General features: G+C 49.9%; 1 protein-coding gene across 2 annotated transcripts; it reads right to left on the reverse strand.

The window, feature by feature from the left end:
* Positions 1-354: 354 nt before the first annotated feature.
* GANAB (glucosidase II alpha subunit) lies at positions 355-21,929 on the reverse strand. 2 transcript variants are annotated; one of them, XM_508494.8, is made up of 25 exons: positions 21,765-21,925; positions 15,132-15,236; positions 14,872-14,980; positions 14,496-14,623; positions 10,349-10,528; positions 9,839-9,904; positions 8,974-9,043; positions 8,713-8,800; positions 8,534-8,630; positions 8,094-8,274; positions 6,556-6,709; positions 6,126-6,361; positions 5,904-6,030; positions 5,722-5,801; positions 5,340-5,483; positions 5,114-5,210; positions 4,720-4,821; positions 4,295-4,538; positions 2,812-2,876; positions 2,571-2,647; positions 2,383-2,457; positions 2,094-2,207; positions 1,858-1,970; positions 1,588-1,688; positions 355-1,447 (listed from the first exon to the last, which is right to left on the reverse strand). In XM_508494.8, exons 1-25 carry the CDS (start codon positions 21,800-21,802, stop codon positions 1,338-1,340), a joined length of 2,901 nt encoding a protein of 966 aa, XP_508494.2. In that variant the 5' UTR covers positions 21,803-21,925; the 3' UTR covers positions 355-1,337. The 2 variants fall into 2 exon arrangements, with proteins under 2 accessions (XP_508494.2, XP_001154003.1); XM_001154003.7 differs by lacking the exon at positions 9,839-9,904 and having other exon boundaries at positions 21,765-21,929.
* Between the last annotated feature and the right edge of the window lie 41 nt (positions 21,930-21,970).

A 21,970-nucleotide genomic window follows, 5' to 3' on the forward strand; every position in this document is an offset into this window, starting at 1 on the left:
TTTAATTCCAGCACTTTGGGAGGCCGAGGCAGGCGGATCACCTGAGGTCAGGAGTTCCAGACCAGCCTGGCCAACATGGTGAAACCCCATCTCTAATAAAAATACAAAAATTAGCTGGGCATGGTGGCGCATGCCTGTAGTCCCAGCGACTCGGGAGGTTGAGGCACGAGAACTGCTTGAACCTGGGAGGCAGAGGTTGCAATGAGCCCAGATCATGCCATTGCATTCCAGCCTGGGCAACAGAGTGAGACTCAGTCTCAAAAAAGAAAAAAAAAAGGAAAGAAAATGTAAGGTCTCTAGGCTTCTAGGGTCTGTGGCTCAGGCTAGAACTAGAATCCAGACTACCACCAGTTATTTATGGTTTATCCCTTTATTGTTTCTCCTTTGATCAAAACGTGTCACAGCTGGGAACCAAGAGGAAGTAAAAAAAATACCCACAAATATTCCCCGACTCCCCATTAGTCCTCCCCCAACCCCCCACCCAGGGCTTCCAGCCAACCCCAGCACACATGATCATCTCCCCCCACCCTCAGGCTTCTCCTAGCAATAAATACAGGTGACCATGATTCACTGAAACCACAACTGATTTCTCCATCTTAAGTGCCCCTCAAAGGGGACAAGAAGGGGGCAAAAGAAGTTTAATGCCCATCCCCTAAGAGGTGTGGAAACGTCTTTCTGCCGAGGGACAGAGGAGGTAGAACTGCCCCTCTCAGAACTGCAGCAGCTCTACAAGGAATCGGGGAGAGGAAAAGGGTAGAATGAGAGGGAAAAGGATGTTCTTTAGCAACCTCACTCCTTTGATCCATTCATCCTGTCCCAGGTAAGGGGTGGTCCCAGTGTATCGGTGGGGCATAAAAAGGGGAGTAAAGCCTGGAGGAAGAAATGAAAGGTGGGAGAGCAATCTGGTGGGAGGGAAGGGGAAAAGGAGCCCTAACTCATTGCCCTCATCTTCTTCCAAGAAATGGCATCAACATACAAGAGGCATGAATGGGTAGTCTGGGGGAGTTCAGGGCTCCTAAATAAGGGAAAGAGAAGGGGCGACAAGGGCCCTGTGGTTTCCTGGTGTTCGTAAGTGAATGTGCTCCAGTTAGAGCAACAGGATGTTGGGGGAATGAAGGGAAAGAGTTGGTATCAATGGAGTGGGAGAGGTGAGGAGATCACAAGAGGAATCTGGAGCCCAGGGTCAGCCCTCTCATCCTGCCCAAATGTTGGCAGAATCTGGGTCTTAGACTAGCATAAGTGAAGTCTGGGGAGGGCCGAACTCCAAGGCAGAAGAAAGAATATCTCTCAGCACTAATGCTCCCCTTCCCTCCCCCTAACCCAGAACATCCCTTAGGTTATCGCAGGTGAATACTCCAATCAGATGCCACATTGATGCCAGGCTTGCGCAGGACCAACACAGAGGTCTCAGGGTCATGCTGGAAGGACAGGCGGCTTTCTGGAGATCCTGGAGGAGGAATAAAAGAGTGCCATAGTCATACCAATGGGCTATAGCATAACAACAACGTTCCTACAGGCAAGGGCATCCCTAAACCTGCCCCGGCTTCCCCTCCTTCCCCCATCCTAGGGGCCAGATTGGTCACTCACCTTTTGTCTGGAGTACCACAGCTGCTGGCTTTCCAGCCCCTATTATCACCACCCGCTCAATCCAGATTGGTGTCTCAAAGTGTCCTTCAGGGTCTGCTGAGCTGGAGATGGTAAAAGCAGATGTCCATCAGGGGGAAAAATAACAGAACAGAAGGAAGGAGGAGACCCAAAGCAAGGTCAGAATGTGAGAAAAGAGCACAGTGAACTGGGAGCCCCCACAAGGATCAGGCCCCAGCAAAGGCAGCCAAGGAAGAGTGGGTGACCCATTACCTGGAGACAAGGGTGTTGCCAGAGAATGAGAATCGACGCAGCAGGAACTCTTGGCGAGTCTGATAGTTGAACGTGTGCCCATCATCCAGAAAGAGCTCTCCTTGAGCTGTACCCTGAGCAAGAAGTGGGATAGGTGAGCACCTGAGCCCAAGAGGGAGTGAGGGGCACAACCCCAGAGAACTGAGTCCTAGGAAGGCAGGCAAATGGCTGAGGAGACTCGCTGCCTATGCACTTACCTGAGGGCTAAGTGCAACAAAGAGAGTGATGGGGTCATCCTTCATACATTCTGAAGACCGCCGCACTCGCATCCATCGAGGCACGATTGTCCCTCCACGCTGGAACACAGGGATCTAGGGCAAGAGCAATGCCAGGATGAAGTTGCCCCCTTGTCCAACCTTGGGCCCCACAGCATGTTTTGCTTACTCATGTATGCCCACATAGGTACTGGACCCTAAGGCACACATTCCCTCCCCTTCTGGAAATTTACAGGGAGATGGAACCGGCGGCCAGACCAGGCTTACTCACACTGCTTAGAGTTACAGGCAGGTACAAGGTCTGGGGACCATGATGCTTCTGGTAGCTTTGAATGTCATACCACACCTGTGAGTGACAAAAGAGGTAAGATACCGGATCACTCAGTGCACAGGGGTCCCGTCCTGTTTGCCTCCTTTGGCTTCCACCATCTTTCCCCACCATGCCCTTCCTTAACTCACCTCCCCTTGGCCAGGCAGATAGACCTGGACACCATGGGCTCCAGAGTCTGATACAGGGTGAACCAGCAACGCATCCCCTAAAATATGCCAGAATCAACTCTGAATAGGGGGATTAGTTCCCAGAACGGGGAACACCAAAGTGCCTGCCCTCTGCACCACCAGCTTCACTAGTCCCTCCCTGGGCATCCACAGTGCTGCTTGGCCCAAAGCCAACCCACCACCAACTATCCTCATTTCTCACCAAGCAAGTACTGATCATCTATATTGAAGGTAGTCACATCCTGAGGATACTGCACCCACAGGGGCCTAGGAAGGAAGAAAGACAATAAAGGAAAACTTTTCAATTTTGGCACAAGTCAGAGATGCTCCTCCAGGAACTGGCAATAAGAAAAGAACAGCATAGGCCGGGTGTGGTGGCTCACACCTGTAATCCCAACACTTTGGGAGGCCGAGGCGGGCAGATCACCTGAGGTCAGGAGTTCGAGATCAGCCTGACCAACATGGTGAAACCCTGTCTCTACTAAAAATACAAAAATTAGCCGGGCATGGTGGCAGGCACCTGTGATCCCAGCTACTCAGGAGGCTGAGGCTGGAGAATCACTTGAACCCGGGAGGCAGAGTGCATTCAGTGAGCCGAGATCACACCATCGCACTCCAGCCTGGGGGACGAGAGTGAGACTCTGTCTCAAAAAAAAAAAGAAAAGAAAAGAACAGCACAGGGGTTAAGACCCAGGAGTTTGCAGTCAGACAGTCGGGTTGGGGTTCAGGTCTCAGTTATACAATCCAGTCTTAGTCATTTAACTTCCTAAGCCATCTCCCTGCTTCTTCTCTGCCCTCTACTGAAACCATGCTGCACAGCAGCCTGCCAGTAGCCTCCTTGCATGTTTCACCGCCCTGGCTTACAACCCTGGGTTGCAACCCTGGCTTGCAAGGCCCTCCAGGAGCAGATCACACTTTCTTCTTAATCTCATCTCCTAGCTCTCCTTCTGCTTCTTTACCCAAGACATACTGTTTTTTTCTATTCCTAGTACATAACTAATTTCTCCTTTAGAATTTTTGTACTTGCAATTCCCTCTGCTTGGAAGATTCTTCCTACATAACATGGTCTGTCCCATTCATTCAGGCCTCATCTCACACAGCCTTCTTCTCAAAACGTTTTTTTTTTTTTTTTTTTTTTTTTTCATTTTTTTGAGATGGAGTCTCCCTCTGTCACCCAGGCTAGAATGCAGCAGAGCAATCTCGGCTCACTGCAACCTCTACCTCCTGGGTTCAAGTGATTCTCATGCCTCAGCCTCCCGAGTAGCTGGGATTACAGGCGCCATGATGCCCAGCTAATTTTTGTATTTTTAGTAGACATGGGGTTTCGCCATGTTGGCCAGGCTGGTCTCAAACTCCTGACCTCAGGTGATCTGCCCACCTCAGCCTCCCAAAGTGCTGGGATTACAGGTGTGAGCCACTGTGCCCGGCCTCAAAAAGGGTTTTTATGACCACCTAATCCCATTACCCTGTTTTATTTTTCTGAAAGAGCTTATGACTGCTGTCAATTTTCTTTAAATGTTTACTATTATTCATCTGCATTAAGCTCCCCTTCACTCTTCACCTTAATGATTTTCCATCCTTTACAAGGCTGTAGTGAGTGAAGAAAGAGACCCAGAGATGAAGCCCAGTCCCTAATACCCCCAGCCACCTCAGCCCACTCTTCACAGCCCAAGTGAATGCCTCACCTCATGACAGGAATGCCTTCCCGATGGGCCTGATATAAGAGGGTGTACCAGAAGGGCAGCAAAGAATATCGCTGGCCCAAGGCATCTCGGATTATATCATTGTGCTGAGATGGTAACAGCCATGGCTCTCGTCGCCCAGTGTCCAAGTGGGCATGTGCCCGGAAGAATGGCTGGTAAGCACCCATCTGGTACCAGCGCACAAGCAGCTCTGGCTCTGGGTTTTTGAAGAAGCCACCCACATCCGCTGGTAGAGGAGAGAGAGGAAGCAGGTTGGAAAAGAGGGTGAAGGAGAGATACTGCTTGAGAAACTTCCCAAGGCCCTAACTTGGACTCTCAACTCTCTTTGCTTACAACACCTTGGTCCTGTGCCCTCTACTTTGCCCCTTTCCCACCAAACCAAGACCCCAAATTCCTCCCTGTCTTACCCCCACAGAAGGAAAGTCCCACCAGCCCCAAGCTGAGACACATAGGAATAGAGATCTTCAAATGGTCCCACTCGGCAGTGTTGTCCCCTGTCCACACGGCTCCTGAGGAAGACAAGAAGTGGGGAGCTTGCACATGGTAAAGGAGTTCAGCTTTTTACATGGCTGACCTCCCACATCTGCTCTGGGTCCCCAGAACCCTGCTGAAGATGCAGTTCACAAGAACATTTGAACAAGGAGTGGACCTCCCACGCCCTGACTTCCTTCAAAGCGCATAGCTGAGAGGAAACAGATGCAGTGTGCGGCTCCCATTCCTCAGAGAGGCAGGTCCAGGTCCATGGCTCCTGAGATCTGGCCTTCACACCCTTCTGCCACAGCTCCATTCTCTAAACCTTACCAAAGCGCTGGGAGCCAGCAAAGAAGGCCCTGGCCAGGACAAAGGGGCGTTCCATGCCCCCAGAGCGCTGTCTCAGCCCATCAGCAGTCGCCATGTGCTGGGTGAGAAGAGAAGAGAGGGGTAGTGAGGAGCAAAAGCCAGCTGTCATCTGGTGCAAGTTCCCTAGGCCCTCAGTCTCTGGGCTGTTTTCCCTCTTTCCACCAACTCTCCTCTCTCAGGCCCTTACCACATAAAGGCCATAGATGTTATGCACATCCCGGTGCTCCCAGCCCCCATAATGCTGGGCATCCTTGAGCATGGTGACCTCAGGACCATTGAACACAGATGGTTCGTTCATGTCATTCCAGACAAAGAGGTTGGGAGCTGAGCCCTGGGAACGTGGGCAGAAAATGGGGACAGAAGGACAGAGGGGAGGAAGAAGACAAACAGTGTCAGAGAAGAGAGCTCCTAGGAATCTAAAAAGATGCATTTTTCAGGGCCCTCCCCGGATCATCAAGGCCCCCTGTATGTTGCAGGCAATCAACCATAGAAGGGTTGGCAAGCGGAGAGAGATTCAGGGAGGCAGGTGGAACAGACAGATGCAGGTCATGGGGAGAGGCCTTCCCTACCTCATAATTGTCATAGCTGAACATGTTAGCCCACCAGGCCCTCATCGTGGGATTAGTGAAGTCAGGGTAACCAGCTGAGCCTGGGAGAAGTTAAGGGTGGCTCTCAATCCCCTAAGGGGCAAAAGAGCCACCATTCTACCCCCCTGGCCAATCACCTCTCCCTCAATTCTGGGTCTGCTTACCTGGCCAGCACCAGCCCTCATAGTCAGAGCCATCCCGGGTTTTAACATACAGCCCCAGGTTCCGCAGCTCCTCGTGAACTCGGTAGCCGGAGTCCACCTTGATGTGGGGGTCTACGATGGCCACCAGCTGGGGGCAAGGAACAGGGGTGTTCAGGTCTCTTTAAGGCTAAACTATGCTTCAGCCCTACCCTGAGAAGACCAAGCGTGACTGCAACCCCTTACCTTCCGCCTCTTAGAAGCCAAGCGCTCAAGCATGGTGCGGGGCTGAGGGAAGCGACTGGGGTCCCAAGTGAAATACCGCTTGCCATCAGCATGTTCAATGTCTAGCCAGATGACATCACAGGGCAGGTTGTGATCATCAAAGCCTTGATCCACTTCCAGCACATCAGCCTCGTCCCGGTAGTTCCAACGGCTCTGGTGGTAGCCGAGGGAGAAGAGTGGGGGCAACGCCTGGGTTCCTGCAGGTTCATCGAGGGATGGGGGTCACAAGGAGGATCAGGCCCAACACCCAAAAACTGAGGGAGGCTTGTGAACTAGAGGCAGGCTGAGGGGTATAAACCTAGAAAACAAGCTGGGGCACAGGATCTCTGAAAACACATAGAATCACCCGACAAGAAAAGAGCAGAAGAATGAGGCAGGGAAAACCATGTACCTGTGAGACTAGCATATTGCCGAAAAACATCAGAGATGGAGGGCCCCAGCAGCAGGAAGACGTCAATGATGCCAGTCTCTGACATCCAGCGAACATCTGTCTGTGGGGTCTCCCCAGAGCCCTGCAGGTAGTCCATCATCTTCCCAAACAGGGTCTGTATAGGTGACCACAAAGGGGTCAGACACCTCCTGCCCTCCCATTTTCCAACCCCAAGACAAAAAGTAGCAATTTTCTCCCAGAGTCCACACAGAGCTGGCTCGTGTAAGTTGCTTTCGGTAAGACTAAACGGGGCCTCTTCAGTGAGGCTTTCCTAGACCACACTATCTAAAGCAGTACAGCCCCCACCCCTACCCCACCAGTTTGGGGTGGTTAAGTGCTAACAAAGACTCTCTTTCATGTCTTTGTTAGCACTTAATCACCCCAAACTCATCTTGCATTCCTTTTTTTTTTTTTTAGACAGAGTCTCAACTCTTTTGCCAGGCTGGAGTGCAATGGTGTGATCTTAGCTCACTGCAATCTCCACCTCCCCAGTTCAACCAGTTCTCCTGCCTCAGCCTCCCGAGTAGCTAAGACTACAGGCGCACACCACCACACCCAGCTAACTTTTGTATTTTCAGTAGAAACAGGGTTTCACAATGTTGGCCAGGATGGTCTCGATCTCTTGACCTTGTGATCTGTCCACCTCGCCCTCCCAAAGTGCTGGGATTAGAGGTGGGAGCCACTGCACCCGGCATCATCTTGCTTATTATTTTTATTTTTCAAATGTTTTTATAGAGATGGGGTCTCGCCATGTTGCCCAGGCTGGTCTCGAACTCCTGGCCTCAAGCGATCCTCTTGCCTCAGCCTCCCCAAGTGCTGGGATTACAGACGTGAGCCATCATGCCCGGCCCCATCTTCCCTCCTTTGTTATGTGTTTAACGTGTCTTCCTCCCTGTGAGTCAGAACCTTTCTTTTTTTTTTTTTCTGAAACAGAGTCTCACTCTGTCACCCAGGCTGGAGTGCAGTGGTGAAATCTCCGCTCACTGCAACCTCCACCAACCAGATTCATGCAATTAACCTGCCTTAGCCTTCCGAATAGCTGGGATTACAGGAGTCCGCCGCCACACCCTGCTAATTTTTGTTTTTCTAGTAGAGATGAGGTTTCGCCATGTTGGCCAGGCTGGTCTCCAACTTCTGACCTCAGGTGATCCGCCCACCTCAGCCTCCCAAAGTGCTGGGATTACAGGCATGAGCCACCACACCCAGCCCAGAACCTTTTCAACCTCAGTTAACACTATATCCCCAGCACCCAGAAGAGTACCTAGCACATAACACACTGATAATAAGTGCATTCCGTCAGCCCAGAATAGGCAATGCCTTCCCTAAGAATGTGAGTGAGCGTGTCACCTGGGAGTGATTAGGGAACTCAAATGCTGCCCACCAGGCCCACAGCCCCTTCTTAAACCCAGTCCCCAAATAGCTAATGCCCCTAGTATACCTATTTGCCTCAAGGCCTGGAAGCTTCACTCCCTCCTTTTTCCCCGTGCCTGTGTTCTCACCTTCCCGGCAGTGTTGGAAGATATATCAACCCAGGTCTCTGCAGCATTGAGCCAGAAGATGCCCAAGTCGCGATGAGGGTTGTGTGCCAGGAGCACAGGCACAGACCCATACAAGGCCATTGGGTTGTACAGCTCATACTGGAACACATCCAAATTGTAGAGGCGATATGGCTCCCCACCCCTGCAGGCAAACAGACAGACTTGGGCTGCTAACTGGCCCCAGGCTGCGTTATATGCTAACACCACTCCACAGACACAGGTGAGAGATAAGCAAAGGCTCCTCTTGTCCTTTCTCAAAAAATTTTCTATCACCAAAGGTGATTCTGGACACAAGAAATGACCCATGCTTGCCTAGAGTATCCAATATGCACACCCATCTCCCTAAAGGCCTGACTCCTTCCTGCCCACCTCCATCTTCCTGATGTCACCATAGGACTCACTCAGTGACCTTCAGCCTCAGGTTGTCTGCATGCTCAGGGATCCCATAGACATGCTCCATGCCTGGCAGAGAGAAGTCCAAACCCACAGACATGGGGCCTGGAAGAAAAACAAACAAGCTTCAGAGCTTCTGCTTGGAAAGGAGCCCTGCACCCCAGCCCAAGGAAACCGAGCCCCTCACCATACGGCTTGCTGTCAGAGTGAGTTTTGAATGTCTCCTCCCAGGCTCCTGGCTCATCTGTCTCTGCCTTCCCCTGAGTCTCCTCTGGCTGTTAAGAAGAAAAGAGGACCACTCTCCAATCATACCAGTTCTCTCTTTCCCCGCTCCCATCAACTAAATCCCATCCCTGATGGGGAGACTAATTTCAAGTTTCTCATGGGCCTCTCCCCTCCACCCTCCCAGCCAGCCCTATCCTCCAACCACCCACCCGCTCCAACTTGCCTTGTCGCCATCCCTGGGTGTTTCCTCAGGCTGGGCCCCATTGCCCTCAGCTGGGTCTTTTGATCCTTGCCTGGAAGGTAGGAGAGCTGTCTGCTCCAATCCAGAGGGGGCAGGGACGAGGGGCTAGTGGAAGGAGGGGTTGGGGAATAGAGAGCCAAGGGTCCAAAGGAACGAAGGCATTGGAGGAAGGGACTAAATGTTAAAGCTTGGAGAGGGAACCCACAATGAGCAGATAAGTTTGCAAAGGATGGGGAGAGAAATGAGAAAGGAAAATGAGGAATAAGTGCCACCAGGAGGCACAGGCCTGAACACCAGCCTCTGTCAACATCCCAGAAGAGAAAGGCAGGATGATTCAGGGGCCTGGGTTATGAATGCCAATCCTGGCTCTGTTGCCTCTACTGAGAGATTCTGGCCCCAAGTGCTCTCCCTGGGCCTCAGCCTCCTGGCCTGACACAATGGCTTTGCAAAGGCATGTGGGTCATACTATACCAAGCCTCTACAGACATACATAGGGACTTCAAGAGATTCTGCCAAAAAATGCTTTCAAGGGCAAGTAGCTCTGCCCAGAACCTCAGGTGCCCCTCAGCTGAGAGTCAGGAACCCCAGCAATAGGCAGCATCTCTCCATCCCCTGGCAAAGCAATAAGCTCCCTACATTCCCGAAGGACCTGACTTTCAGTATCTCACCTTCCTTCTTCTGGGGGCTCCCAGCCAGGGTAACAGGTAACAGGACCAGACATCACACGGCAGGGGAAAGTGGGGTGAGTGAAAGGCTGGAAGGGTCTGGGGCACCTCCCCCTGAAGGCTAGAGTGAGGAATGGGTAAGGGCAGAGGAACAGATACAGTACCGGTGGCCATGGATTTACCTAGAGAAAAGGTTCTTGATCTTATCCCATATGCTACCAAGCGTGAGATTAACCTTATCCGAGAAACTGGGGCAGGAGGAGATGGGTAGGGAAGGGGAAAAAGAGGCACAAAACCAACACAAAAACAGAAACATAAAAGTGAGTTTCAGTCGACAAACTTCCAGAGATGGGGGGAAAAAGAAACCAAAAAAATAAATAAATAAAAACGAAGAAAATAAATCTGGGAAATGTGATGATGTGAGAAGGGGAAGAAGGAGACACAGACCCAGGCAGGCCTCCCAGAGATGCCCAGGGTACAGCTCAGGGACAAAAGTGACTGCCTCCTGGTCTGTACAGGAAATGGAAAAAACCGCACCCGGGTCTGGTTCCTACCCTCCCTGACAGAGAGCTTCTCCCAGCCCCCAGGCCCTACCTGGCTGTCCCACCACCGTCTCCTCCCCGTGCCAGACCTCACAACACCCCTACGCTCTTTCACACTAGGTTCCCTGCAGTCCCAACCCCTGTACTCACGAGACCCTAGGGGCCCTCTGGTGCTCAAACTCCAAGAGTCCTCGGGCATTGACACTAAGCAAAAGACTTCGGTCCTCTAGTAGGTCAAGGCGGAATGGCCGTGCTGTCAAGATGATCTTGTAGGGTCCCTCAGCCATGGTTAACTCCACACTGTTCTCATCACGACCAGAGACAGAAAGCCTGGGAAACATATCAAAAGAAATATAAGGAAGTACAAAGGGCCAAGAGGAGTAATGACACTTTAGAAGACCGGGCGAAATCTACCTGTTAAGAGAAATAGGCAGTGTGGTAACAGAGCAGGGATAGACAAGTTAATAAACAGAACCAAAGGGCCCAGAAACAGACCCAAGCATATTTATTACTTTTTTTTTTTTTTTTTTTTTTTGAGACGGAGTTTCACTCTCGTTGCCCAGGCTGGAGTGCAATGGCGCAATCTCAGCTCACCGCAACCTCCGTCTCCCAGGTTCAAGCAATTCTCCTGCCTCAGCCTCCAAATAGCTGGGATTACAGGCATGCACCACCACACCTGGCTAATTTTGTATTTTTAGTAGAGATAGGGTTTCTTCATGTTGAGGCTGGTCTCAAACTCCTGACCTCAGGTGATCCACCCACCTCGGCCTCGCAAAGTGCTGGGATTACAGGCGTGAGCCACTGTGCCTGGCCACTTATTACTTTTTTAAATGTACTAAATACTAAGAGATGGCATAGCACATGAGAGAGGAAAGGAGAACTATTCAAAAATGGAACTGAAAAAACATTTTCCATATAGGAAAAAAAATGATTTTCCAAATATGAAGAAAAATGATGTACTTCTTTCTTTTTTTTTTTTTTTTTTGAGGTGGAGTCTCGCTCTGTTGCCCAGGCTGGAGCACAGTGGCACAACCTTGGCTCACTGCAACCTCCACCTTCCAGGTTCAAGTGATTCTCCTGACTCAGCCTGCCTAGTAACTGATATTACAGGCAGGTGCCACCACACCCGGCTAATTTTTTTTTGTATTTTTAGGAGATATGATTTTCCGCCATGTTGGCCAGGCTAATCTCAAACTCCTGACCTCAAGTGATCCACTTGCCTCGGCCTCCCAAAGTGCTGGGATTACAGGCATGAGCTACCACGCCCAACCCCTTGATATCATATTTCTATCTAATACCAGATACAAGTATCAACTGCAGAAAGATTATGACTTAAAAAATTTTTTTTTCTTAAGATAGTCTCACTCTATCACCCAGACTGGAGTGCAGTGGCACAATCTCGGCTCATTGCAACCTCTGCCTCCCAGTTTCAAGTGATTCTTGTGCATCAGGCACCCGAGTAGCTAGAATTACAGGCGCCCACCACCACGCCCGGCTAAGTTTTGTATTTTCAGTAGAGACGGGGTTTCACCATGTTGACCAGGCTGGTCTTGAACTCCTGACCTCAAGTGATCTGTCCGTCTCGGCCTCTCGAAGTGCTGGGATTACAGGTATGAGCCATCACACCCAGCCTGCTTAAAATTTAAAAGTAAAAGCTTTAGGATGGGCTCGGTGGCCCACTATTGTAATCCCAGCACTTTGGGAGGCCGAGGCAGGTGGATCGCTTGAGCCCTGGTGTTCAAGACCAGACTGGGCAACATGGCGAAAACCCATCTCTACCAAAAATACAAAAATTAGCCAGTCTCATAACCTGATCTCAAAATAAGTAAATAAATGAAAGCAAAAGTGTTAGAAGAAAATTTAAAAATATATTTTTGGCCAGGCATGGTGGCTCATTCCTGTAATCTCAGCACTTTCGGAGGCCAAGGCAGGTGGATCATGAGGTCAGGAGTTCGAGACCAGCCTGGTCAACATAGTGAAACCCTGTCTCTACTAAAAATACAAAAAGTAGCCGGGTATAGTGACGCACGCCTGTAGTCCCAGCTACTTGGGCATAGTGGCATGAGCCTGCAGTCCCAGCTACTCGGGCATAGTGGTGCACGCCTGTAGTCCCAGTTACTCAGGCATAGTGGTGCATGCCTGTAGTCCCAGCTACTCGGGAGGCTGACGCTGAAGAAAGAATCGCTTCAACACAGGAGGCGGAGGTTGTGGTGAGCCAAGATCGCACTACTGCACTCAGCCTAAGCAACAGAGCAAGACTCTGTCTCAAAAAAAATATATATATATATTTTTTTCTGACCTTGAGGTAGAGAAAGACTAAACACAACAAAGAAAAGGCTAACAACAGAAGGTAAAAGACTGATACATCTAAACACATTAAAATTAGGAATTTCTGTTTATCAAAAGTACCTTTAGGATCGTTAAGAAAAAGGAAAAGTCTAAGAAATTTTATCAGTCTAGAGGGCCCTAAGGAAACATGACAACTAAATGTAATAACATATCCTGGATGAAATCCTGGAACAGAAAAAGAACATACACAAAAACTAAAGAAACCTCAAGTATGAACTTTAGTAACTAATGTATCACTATCAATTCACTAGGTATCACAAATGAACCATAGTCATATTAATAATAGGGAAGGCTGGCCGGGCGTGGTGGCTCAAGCCTGTAATCCCAGCACTTTGGGAGGCTGAGATGGGCAGATCACGATGTCAGGAGATCGAGACCATCCTGGCTTGCCCAGCTTCAATGAGGGCTTCTTATAAATCACTGGTGGAAGTGTAAACTGGTAAACCACTTTGGCTTTATCTTGGGAAGCTGATCATCTCCATATTCTACAATCCTGCAATTCCTCTCCTAGTTATACACCAAAGAGAAACTCCCAAGCAAGGATAACAGGAGACATGTACAAGAAGGTTCGTAGCAACACTTTGGCTAGCAAAACACTGGAAACAACCCCAAGGCTTATCAACCTAAAAATGGATTAATCAGTTGGGGTATATTCATACAACATAATAATATGCAGCAGTAAAAATGAATGAACTAGAGCTATATGAAATGGAATTAAATAAAGTTATGTGAAAAACGGAAACCCAGCCGGGCGCGGTGGCTCACACCTGTAATCCCAGCACTTTGGGAGGCTGAGGCGGGTGGATCACGAGGTCAGGAGATTGAGATCATCCTGGCTAACGCAGATCACGCCACTGTACTCCAGCCTGGGAGACAGTGAGACTCCATCTCAAAAAAAAAAAAAAGAAAAAACGGAAACCCCAGAAGACCACATGCACTAAGATACTTCCTCTGTAAAGCTCAAAAACAAAAAATATATATAATTTATTGCTTAGGCACACAGACATATGTGTGCATATGTATACACACATAATACAACTGTAAGAACTAAAAAAAGGCAAAGGAAGAATAAGCTTCAGAATAACGACTACCTACGTCTGGAGCCGTCAAGGGTACAGGACAGTGCGGGTTGGGCTGAGTGAAGAGTTTATAGGGTGGAGTATTTGAGACGGAGTCTCACTCTGTCGCCCAGGCTGTAGTGCAGTGACACAATCTCGGCTCACTGCAACCTCTGCCTCCTGGGTTCAAGTAACCGTCCTGCCTCAGCCTCCTGAGTAGCTGGGATTACAGGTCCGCACCACCACACCTGGCTGATTTTTGTATTTTTAGTAGAGATGGGGTTTCACCATGTTGGCCAAGCTGGTCTCCAACTCCTGACCTCATGATCTGCCCACCTCGACCTCCCAAAGTGCTGGGATTACAGGTGTTGAGCCACCATGCCCAGCCACTATGTGATTTTCTAAATTACATATTTAAGAGAAAGTCATGGATGGATGCATGGAACACTGATGACAGAGTATCATGACACAAGAATCTGAGTAATCCTATTCTGAATATCTAAGGAAAAGGAAAGGAGGGAGGGAGGGAGGGAGGGAGGAAGGAAGGAAGGAAGGAAGCAAACAAGCAAGCAGGTAGACATTGTATTCCTGGAGAACTAGATCTGTAAATAAACAGGGCCTTGTTTATTTCTGCTTATATAACCAGCATCCAGCCCAGCCCTGTCAGGGAGGAAAAAGCAATAATTGTTTGCTGAATGAATGAATGAGGATAAAGGGATAAAGAGAAAAGTGAAACAGAAGAAGAGGTGGGGAAAGGTTGAGGAGTATGGCAAGGTGCTATGCTAGTTAACTACTACCTTATTTTGGGGAAGAATGTCAGCAACCAAAAAAAGGTTCATCAGGAAGGAGAAAGGGGCCACAGAAATGGATGTTTCTCAGGAAAAATTTACCGGGCTATTGGTGGATCAGCCACCAAAACATCTGGTACACGGTATCGGGGTCGCCGAGGCTCCAGCTCATCAATCCTGAACCGAGTCATGTTCTTTTGAAGCCCCTGAAGCTCTAGCACCAGCAACACCTGCGGGGACAGAGGTTTGGATCTGGAGAAAGGAAATGGGATACACCATGGAATGCTCTTTGAACCCATTCTCTCCTAAGGGGTTTCTTCCTTTGAGCCCTTTGCCTAAAGGCCAAGATCACATTTCTTCATAAAGTAAAAGTCCAAAGATTAGGCTGGGACAAGATGTTGGCCACAATTTCCCCCTTTCCAAATTACCCCACAGCCATTGCCCCACCCCCACCAGACTCTTCCTTGTCTCTCCTGACCTTGGTGACCTCATGGATCAGATGGACCGTGAGGGAATCAGGACCAAGCTGTAGAGAGTCCAGCAAGGCTCGGTATGGAGAGAGGCCTGGCCGTATGCTTCTCTGTCGCCTGCCAAGTGAAGGGTTGGGAAGTAAGGTAAAGGCCACCTGCAATGTCCCTAAGTCCCTCTATCACCTGCAGTGTCCTTAGGCACTCCATCTGCCACAGACATCTCCCACATTACCCTACATTCCATCCCTGTCTCCCAGAAATATCATACTTGCAGAAAGAACTCTCTTCACAGGTCTTAAAGTTGCTTCTATCCACAGCAAAGGTAATTCCCAGGCAGACCCCTAAAAAAGCCAGTACCAAAGACGCCCAATACCTAAGGAGAAAAGGACAAAGACAGAGCAATCAGCATGGGGGTCAGAAGGGGCCCCCTTCAAAAGGAAAAGCTTCTTCCTGTCATAGCACTAGAAGATAGTTGAGGAAAGAGGGGAGAAAGATGTAGTCACATCAAATACAAAACAAGGCAGAGTGGACACAGGGTTAAGGATCAGGCCTGAGAAGTTGGCTCACTCACACCTTCCCTTTGAAAGGCAGAGTAGGCTGGGCGCGGTGGCTCACGCCTGTAATCCCAGCACTCTGGGAGGCTGAAGTGGGCGGATCACGAGGTCAGGAGATCGAGACCATCCTGGCTAACACAGTGAAACCCCGTCTCTACTAAAAATACAAAAAATTAGCCGGGCGTGGTGGCAGGCGTCTGTAGTCCCAGCTACTTGGGAGGCTGGAGCTGGAGAATGGCATGAATCCGGGAGGCAGAACTTGCAGTGAGTCGAGATCGCACCACTGCACTCCAGCCTGGGTGACAGAGTGAGACTCCATCTCCAAAAAAAAAAAAAAAAAAAAAGGGCCGGGTGCGGTGGCTCATGCCTGTAATCCCAGCACTTTGGGAGGCCAAGGCCGACAGATCACGAGGTCAGGAGTTCGAGACCATCCAGGCTAACACGGTGAAACTCTGTCTCTATTAAAAATACAAAAAATTAGCCAGGCGTGGTGGTGGGCAGCTGTAGTCCCAGCTACTCGGGAGGCTGAGGCAGGAGAATGGTGTGAACCTGGGAGGTGGAGCTTGCAGTGAGCTGAGATCACTCCACTGCACTCCAGCCTGGGCGACAAAGTAAAACTCCCTCTCAAAAAAAAAAAAAAAAAAAAGGCAGAGTACACAGAGGATCTTTCACCTTCAGAGGCCCTGGTGTTGACTCTGGTGACATCAGCCTCTCAGAGGAAAGGAGCAGTAACAGCCAGTCTCAGAGGAAATGGTAGTACCATATGCGTGGAACAGAGAAACAAAGCAAGCCACATCTTTCTATCGGCAAGGCATTGGGTGGATGCAAAGTTAAAGAGCTAAACATGAAGGCCGGGCACAGTGGCTCATGTCACGTCTGTAATCCCACCACTTTGGGAGGCTGAGGCGGGTGGATCACTTGAGGTCAGGAGTTCAAGACCAGCCTGGCCAACATGATGAAACCCCATCTCTACTTAAAATACAAAAATTAGCTGGGCATGGCGTTGAGCATCTGTAGTCACAGCTACTCGGGAGGCTGAGGCATGAGAATCGCTTGAACCCGGGAGGCAGAGGTTGCAGTGAGCCAAGATTGTGCCACTGCACTCCAGCCTAGGTGATGGAGCAAAACTCTCAGAAAAAAAAAAAAAAAAAAAAAAAAAGATGTACCCTCAGCTAACCTGCTGGTTACAGTTCCTAGGGTCCTAACATCCCTAGCACCCTAGGCAGCCTGTTTCTCTGATTTCTACTCCTGTATCTTCAAAACACCACCATCACTACCCAAAGCTGAAAAAAAATAACAATAGCTAAAATGTTCTGAGCCCTAATGCACCCCTGGGGCCTGGGTAATCACTTTATATTACTAGTTTTTAATTCTGCCTGCAGTTTTTGTTTTTTGCTTTTTTTGAGACAGTCTCACTCCATCACCCAGGCTAGAGTGCCATGGCATGATCTCAGCTCACTGTAACCTCCGCCTCCCAGGTTCAAGCAATTCCCGTGCCTCAACCTCCTAAGTAACTGAATTACAGGAGCACGCCACCATGCCCAGCTAATTTTTGTATTTTTGGTAGAGACGGAGTTTCACCATGTTGGCCAGGCTGGTCTTGAATTCCTGACCTCAGGTGATCCACCTGCCTCACCCTCCCAAGTAGCTGGGACTACAGTTGCTCGCCACAGCACCCAGCTAATTTTTTAAAAAGTTGTGTTTTTTTTTTTTTTCTGGCCAGGCGCAGTGGCTCACACCTGTAATCCCAGCACTTTGGGAGGCCGGGGTGGGCGGATCACAAGGTCAGGAGTTCGAGACCAGCCTGGCAAAGAGACCAGCCTGGCCAATATGGTGAAACCCCATCTCTACTAAAAATACAAAAATTAGCCAGGCATGGGAGCAGGGGCCTGTAATCCCAGCTATTCAGGAGGCTGAGGCAGGAAAACTGCTTGAACCAGGAGGTGGAGGTTACAGTGAGCAGATCACGCCATTGCACTCCAGCCTGGGCAACAGAGCATGACTCTGACTCAAAAAAAATAAATACAAATTTTTTTTGGTAGCCACAGGGCCTCACTTTGTTGCCCAGGCTGGTCTTAAACTCCTGGGCTCAAGCAGTCCTCCCATCTTGGCCTCCCAAAGTGTTGGGATTATAGTGTCAGCCACTGTGCCCAGCCTGCCTGCAGTTTTTAACAATATCAGTGACCTGGTCTCACTTCTAAAGATTTTAACTTAATCAGAGAGAAGCCTGGGCATCAGAATTTTTTTTTTTTTGAGATGGAGTCTTGCTCTGTCACCCAGGTTGGAGTGCAGTGACGTGATCTCAGCTCACTGCAACCTCTGCCTCCTGGGTTCAAGCGATTCTCCCGCCTCAGCCTCCCGAGCAGCTAGGATTACAGGTGCCCACCACCATGCCCAGCTAATTTTTTGTATTTTTAGTAGAGACAGGGTTTCATCATGTTGGCCAGGCTCGTATCGAACTCCTGACCTAGATCTGCCCGTCTCAGTCTCCCACAGTGCTGGGATTACAGGCGTTGTGTCATCGCGCCCCACTGGCTAAAGTTTTTTTAAAGTTCCCTAAACAACTCTAATGAGCAACCTGGGTTCACAACCACTTCTTTACATGCATCTTCTTTTCCCTTTCTTCCATTGTTTTCTTGGTGAATATAGGGTTGGGGTTTATTTCCAGATGGGAAAATTAAAGCATAAAAGGTTGAATAGTTCACCCAAGATTAAATAGCTGGTAAGGGATGAAACGAACTGAACCCAGTTGTGCTTGACTCTGGGGCCCATGTGCTTTACCATGATGCACAATACAGCACACTAATCACTAGCAGGATGAAATGGGCCTGTCTCATTGAGGACCGTCATCCCAAGGTTATCACGAATTGTCAATTTCCCAATGTGCTATGAAATGACAGATAAGAGACTAATAGGCTTATTTAAATAAGTTAGTTTGAAGAATATATTCATCCAGGATTCATCCTTAGGATTCTGAGTAAATCCTAAACAGAGATTCTCAAATTTTAATGTCTGTTAAGAATCAGCCAGGCATGGTAGCTCACACCTATAATCTTGGCACTTTGGGAGGCCCAGGTGGGCAGATCACGAGATCAGGAGTTAGACCAGCCTGGCCAACATGGCGAAACTCCATCTCTACTAAAAATACAAAAATTAGGCCGGGCGTGGTGGCTCACACCTGTAATCCCAGCTCTTTGTGAGGCTGAGGCGGGTGGATCACCTGAGGTCAGGAGTTCGAGGCCAGCCTGGCCAACATGATGAAACCCCGTCTCTACTAAAAATACAAAAAAAAAATTAACAGGGCATGGTGGCACACGCCTGCAGTCCCAGCTACTCAGGAGGCTGAGGCAGGAAAATTGCTTGAACCCGGGAGGCAGAGGTTGCAGTGAGCCAAGGTTGTGCCACTGCATTCCAGCCTGGGCGACACAGCGAAACACCACCTAAAAAAAATAGATATATACAAAAATTAGCCAGGCGTAGTAGCACATGCCTATAATCCCAGCTACTGGGGAGGCTGAGGAACGAGAATGGTTTGAGCCTGGGAGTCAGAGGTTGCAGTGAGCCGAGATCGCACCACTGCACTCTAGCCTGGGTGACAAAGTGTGACTCTGTCTCAAAAACAAGAAAAAAAAGTTGCCCAGGCTTATCTTGAACTTCTAGGCTAAAGCCATCTTTCCACCTTGGCCTTCCAAAATGCTGGAATTACAGGCGTGAGCCACTACACCCACCCTGGATACCGCATTTTATTTTTAATTTTTTTGAAACTGAGTTTCACTCTTGTTGCCCATGCTGGAGTGCAATGGCACGATCTCGGCTCACCACCACCTCTGCCTCGCGGGTTCAAGCAATTCTCCTGCCTCTGCCTCCCAAGTAGCTGGGATTACAGGCGTGTGCCACCACACTCGGCTAATTTTGTATTTTTAGTAGAGACGGGGTTTCTCTGTGTTGGTCAGGCTGGTCTCGAACTCCCAACCTCAGGTGATCCGCCAGCCTCGGCCTCCCAAAGTGCTGGGATTACAGGTGTGAGCCATCATGCCCGGCTGACACCACATTTTAAACATGCTCTCCCAGTGACACTGATATGGGCAGAATACGAGCATACTCTGAGAAAGTGTTTCAAACTGGGGGTGGGAGGGTTCTTCTAAGCAATAAAGTTTTACAACTAGCCAGGCACAGTGGCTCACGTCTATAATCCTAGCACTTTGGGAGGTCAAAAAGGGAAGATTGGGCAACACAGCAAGACCTCGTCTCTACTTAAAAAAAAAAAGAGTAGCGAGGCATGGTGGCAGGTGCCTGTAGTCCCAGCTAATCAGGAGGCTGAAGCCGGAGGACTGCCTGAACGCAGGAGTTTGAGGCTGCATGAGCTACGATTGCACCACCGCTCTCCAGCCTGGGCCACAGCACAAGACTCTGTCTCAAAAAAGTAAATTAATTAAGACTGGTCAATGTGGTGTCTACTAAAAATACAAAAATTAGCTGGGTGCGGTGGCACACGTCTGTAATCCCAGGACTCGGGAGGATGAGGCGGGAGAATCGCTTGAACTCGGGAGGTGGAAGCTGGAGTAAGCCGAGATTGCACCCCTGCACTCCATCCTAGGCAACAGAGCGAGACCCTGTCTCAATAAGTAAACAAACAAATAAATAAATAAATAAAATTTGACAACCTATAATAAGGTAACTAAAGACAGGGTCTATTATACACATTGTATCTAGTTATCTAGCATTAGCTTCAGCATCTGCTTGAAAGCTAAAAGAAAATTACCAGAAATGAGATCACAGAGTGTACTATGATCTCATCACAGGACTCTCCTCCAGCTCCAGAGGAATGTACGAAACAACTGTTCCACAGCAGGCCAGACAGAAAAATGAAGAAAACACTAGGCACTGTGGTTTAATAGGCCAAGCAGAATAAATGCTACCACAAAACTCCATAGCAAGGCATGCGGCACAGGTCCTGCAGTGAGTGACCTGAGTGACTGCAACAGGCACTCTTGGCCACTGACCCACGTCCACCTGCCAAAAGCAGCAGTAAATAGAAGTACAGTGAGTTGAGGCCGGGCGCGGTGGCTCACGCCTGTAATCCCAGCACTTTGGGAGGCCGAGGCGGGTGGATCACGAGGTCAAGAGATCGAGATCATCCTCACCAACATAGTGAAACCCCGTCTCTACTAAAAATACAAAAAAATAGCCAGGCGTGGTGGCGGGTGCCTGTAGTCCCAGCTACTCGGGAGGCTGAGGCAGGAGAATGGCGTGAACCCAGGAGGCGGAGCTTGCAGTGAGCCGAGATCTCGCCACTGCACTCCAGCCTGGGCAACAGAGCGAGACTCTGTCTCTCAAAAAAAAAAAAAAGACGTACAGTGAGTTAAATACCCTCTGGGGCCCTATTTGCACAGTCTGTAAAATTGGTTCGGAAAGATGCCAATGGAGATAGGATTCCTAAAGCATCTTTCAGATATGACCTGTTGGAGGGCCCTAAGGAATTCACGGATGCCTTGACCACCCCAAGAGAGGTGTTCATAGGCCAAAGTCAGGAATAAGCTGCAGGGCAAGTTGCACGCATTTATTGTTTCAGATCACAGGCTCCCAGGGAACTGAGTTTATGATCCACGCTTTCTTCATCGCTTTGGAGAGTACACGCCTACCCCACCCCAGTATATCCGTTAGGTCCTAGTAAACATTTGTGGCACTGGTGATATGTTTCGAATCTTTTTTTTTCCCAGTAATATAAACCCGAGAGCGTGGACCAAGCCATTCGATTACATGTTGTGTTTGAGCAACACCATCCACGCCGTGAGCTTACTGGACCCTGGGCCGTGCCCAGCGACCGTGGACACTGAACTAAGCCAGAGCTGGTGCTCACGTGAAGACAAGGGCAGAGGAGGATTCGGAGCTCTACAGGGTAGAGCCAGAAGGGTAGTACAGGCTTAACTGCTGGCCCGGTGCTTCCAGCTCAGCCGAGGGGCCGCGGGGCCGCAGGCTGCATTCCCCGAGGCCAGGCCGCATCTTTTCCCCCGCCCGGACGACCCCGCGCACTGCAGGAAGGGGGCGGCGACGTTGACCGCCGCAAGCAGCCAAAGGAGGGCGGCGGCCGCTGACCAAGAAAGACGCACAGCTGTGGCTTTACTAAACCGCCGGGCGGGAGCCCGGAGCCCCAGAGGCAAGGCCCCCAGCGTCGCTCGGATCTACCACGGGGAGACCGGAGGCGTCTGAGGCCGCCTCCATAGGAACAAAGGTTCCTCACGAGGCCGGGGGTGGCAGAGTGTCAAGAGACACACAGGAAGGAGTGGAATGGGACTTGGGGGATCTGGGGGCGTCCCGGGCGCGCCCCCAGATTCCGGGCTCCTCACCGCCTCCTACGCGCCGCCACTGCCGCTACCGCCGCCATCTTGTGCAGAGTTTGCTCCTTGACCCCAAACCTCCCGCCCCACCGCGCGCGCTCAGCCACGTATCCTAGTTCCCGCCCCTTCCGGCCTTATGATTGGTTCGACCTGAGCGCCGCCGGGCAGCTGTCTCATTGGTAGAGTGCGCACTCCAAATTATCGCAGGGGGCGGG

Source organism: Pan troglodytes, chromosome 9 (assembly GCF_028858775.2).
Source record: "Pan troglodytes isolate AG18354 chromosome 9, NHGRI_mPanTro3-v2.0_pri, whole genome shotgun sequence".
Classification (NCBI taxonomy): domain Eukaryota; kingdom Metazoa; phylum Chordata; class Mammalia; order Primates; family Hominidae; genus Pan; species Pan troglodytes.

Excerpts from the sequence above, each read along its gene's own strand:
- GANAB (XM_508494.8), bottom strand. The coding sequence starts at position 21,802 with ATGGCGGCGGTAGCGGCAGTGGCGGCGCGTAGGAGGCG. Across the intron at positions 2,877-4,294 it reads GAAGGCATTCCTGTCATGAG|GCCCCTGTGGGTGCAGTATC; the intron begins GTGAGGCATTCA and ends CTTCCTTCCTAG. Across the intron at positions 2,458-2,570 it reads ATCTGCCTGGCCAAGGGGAG|GTGTGGTATGACATTCAAAG; the intron begins GTGAGTTAAGGA and ends TGTCACTCACAG.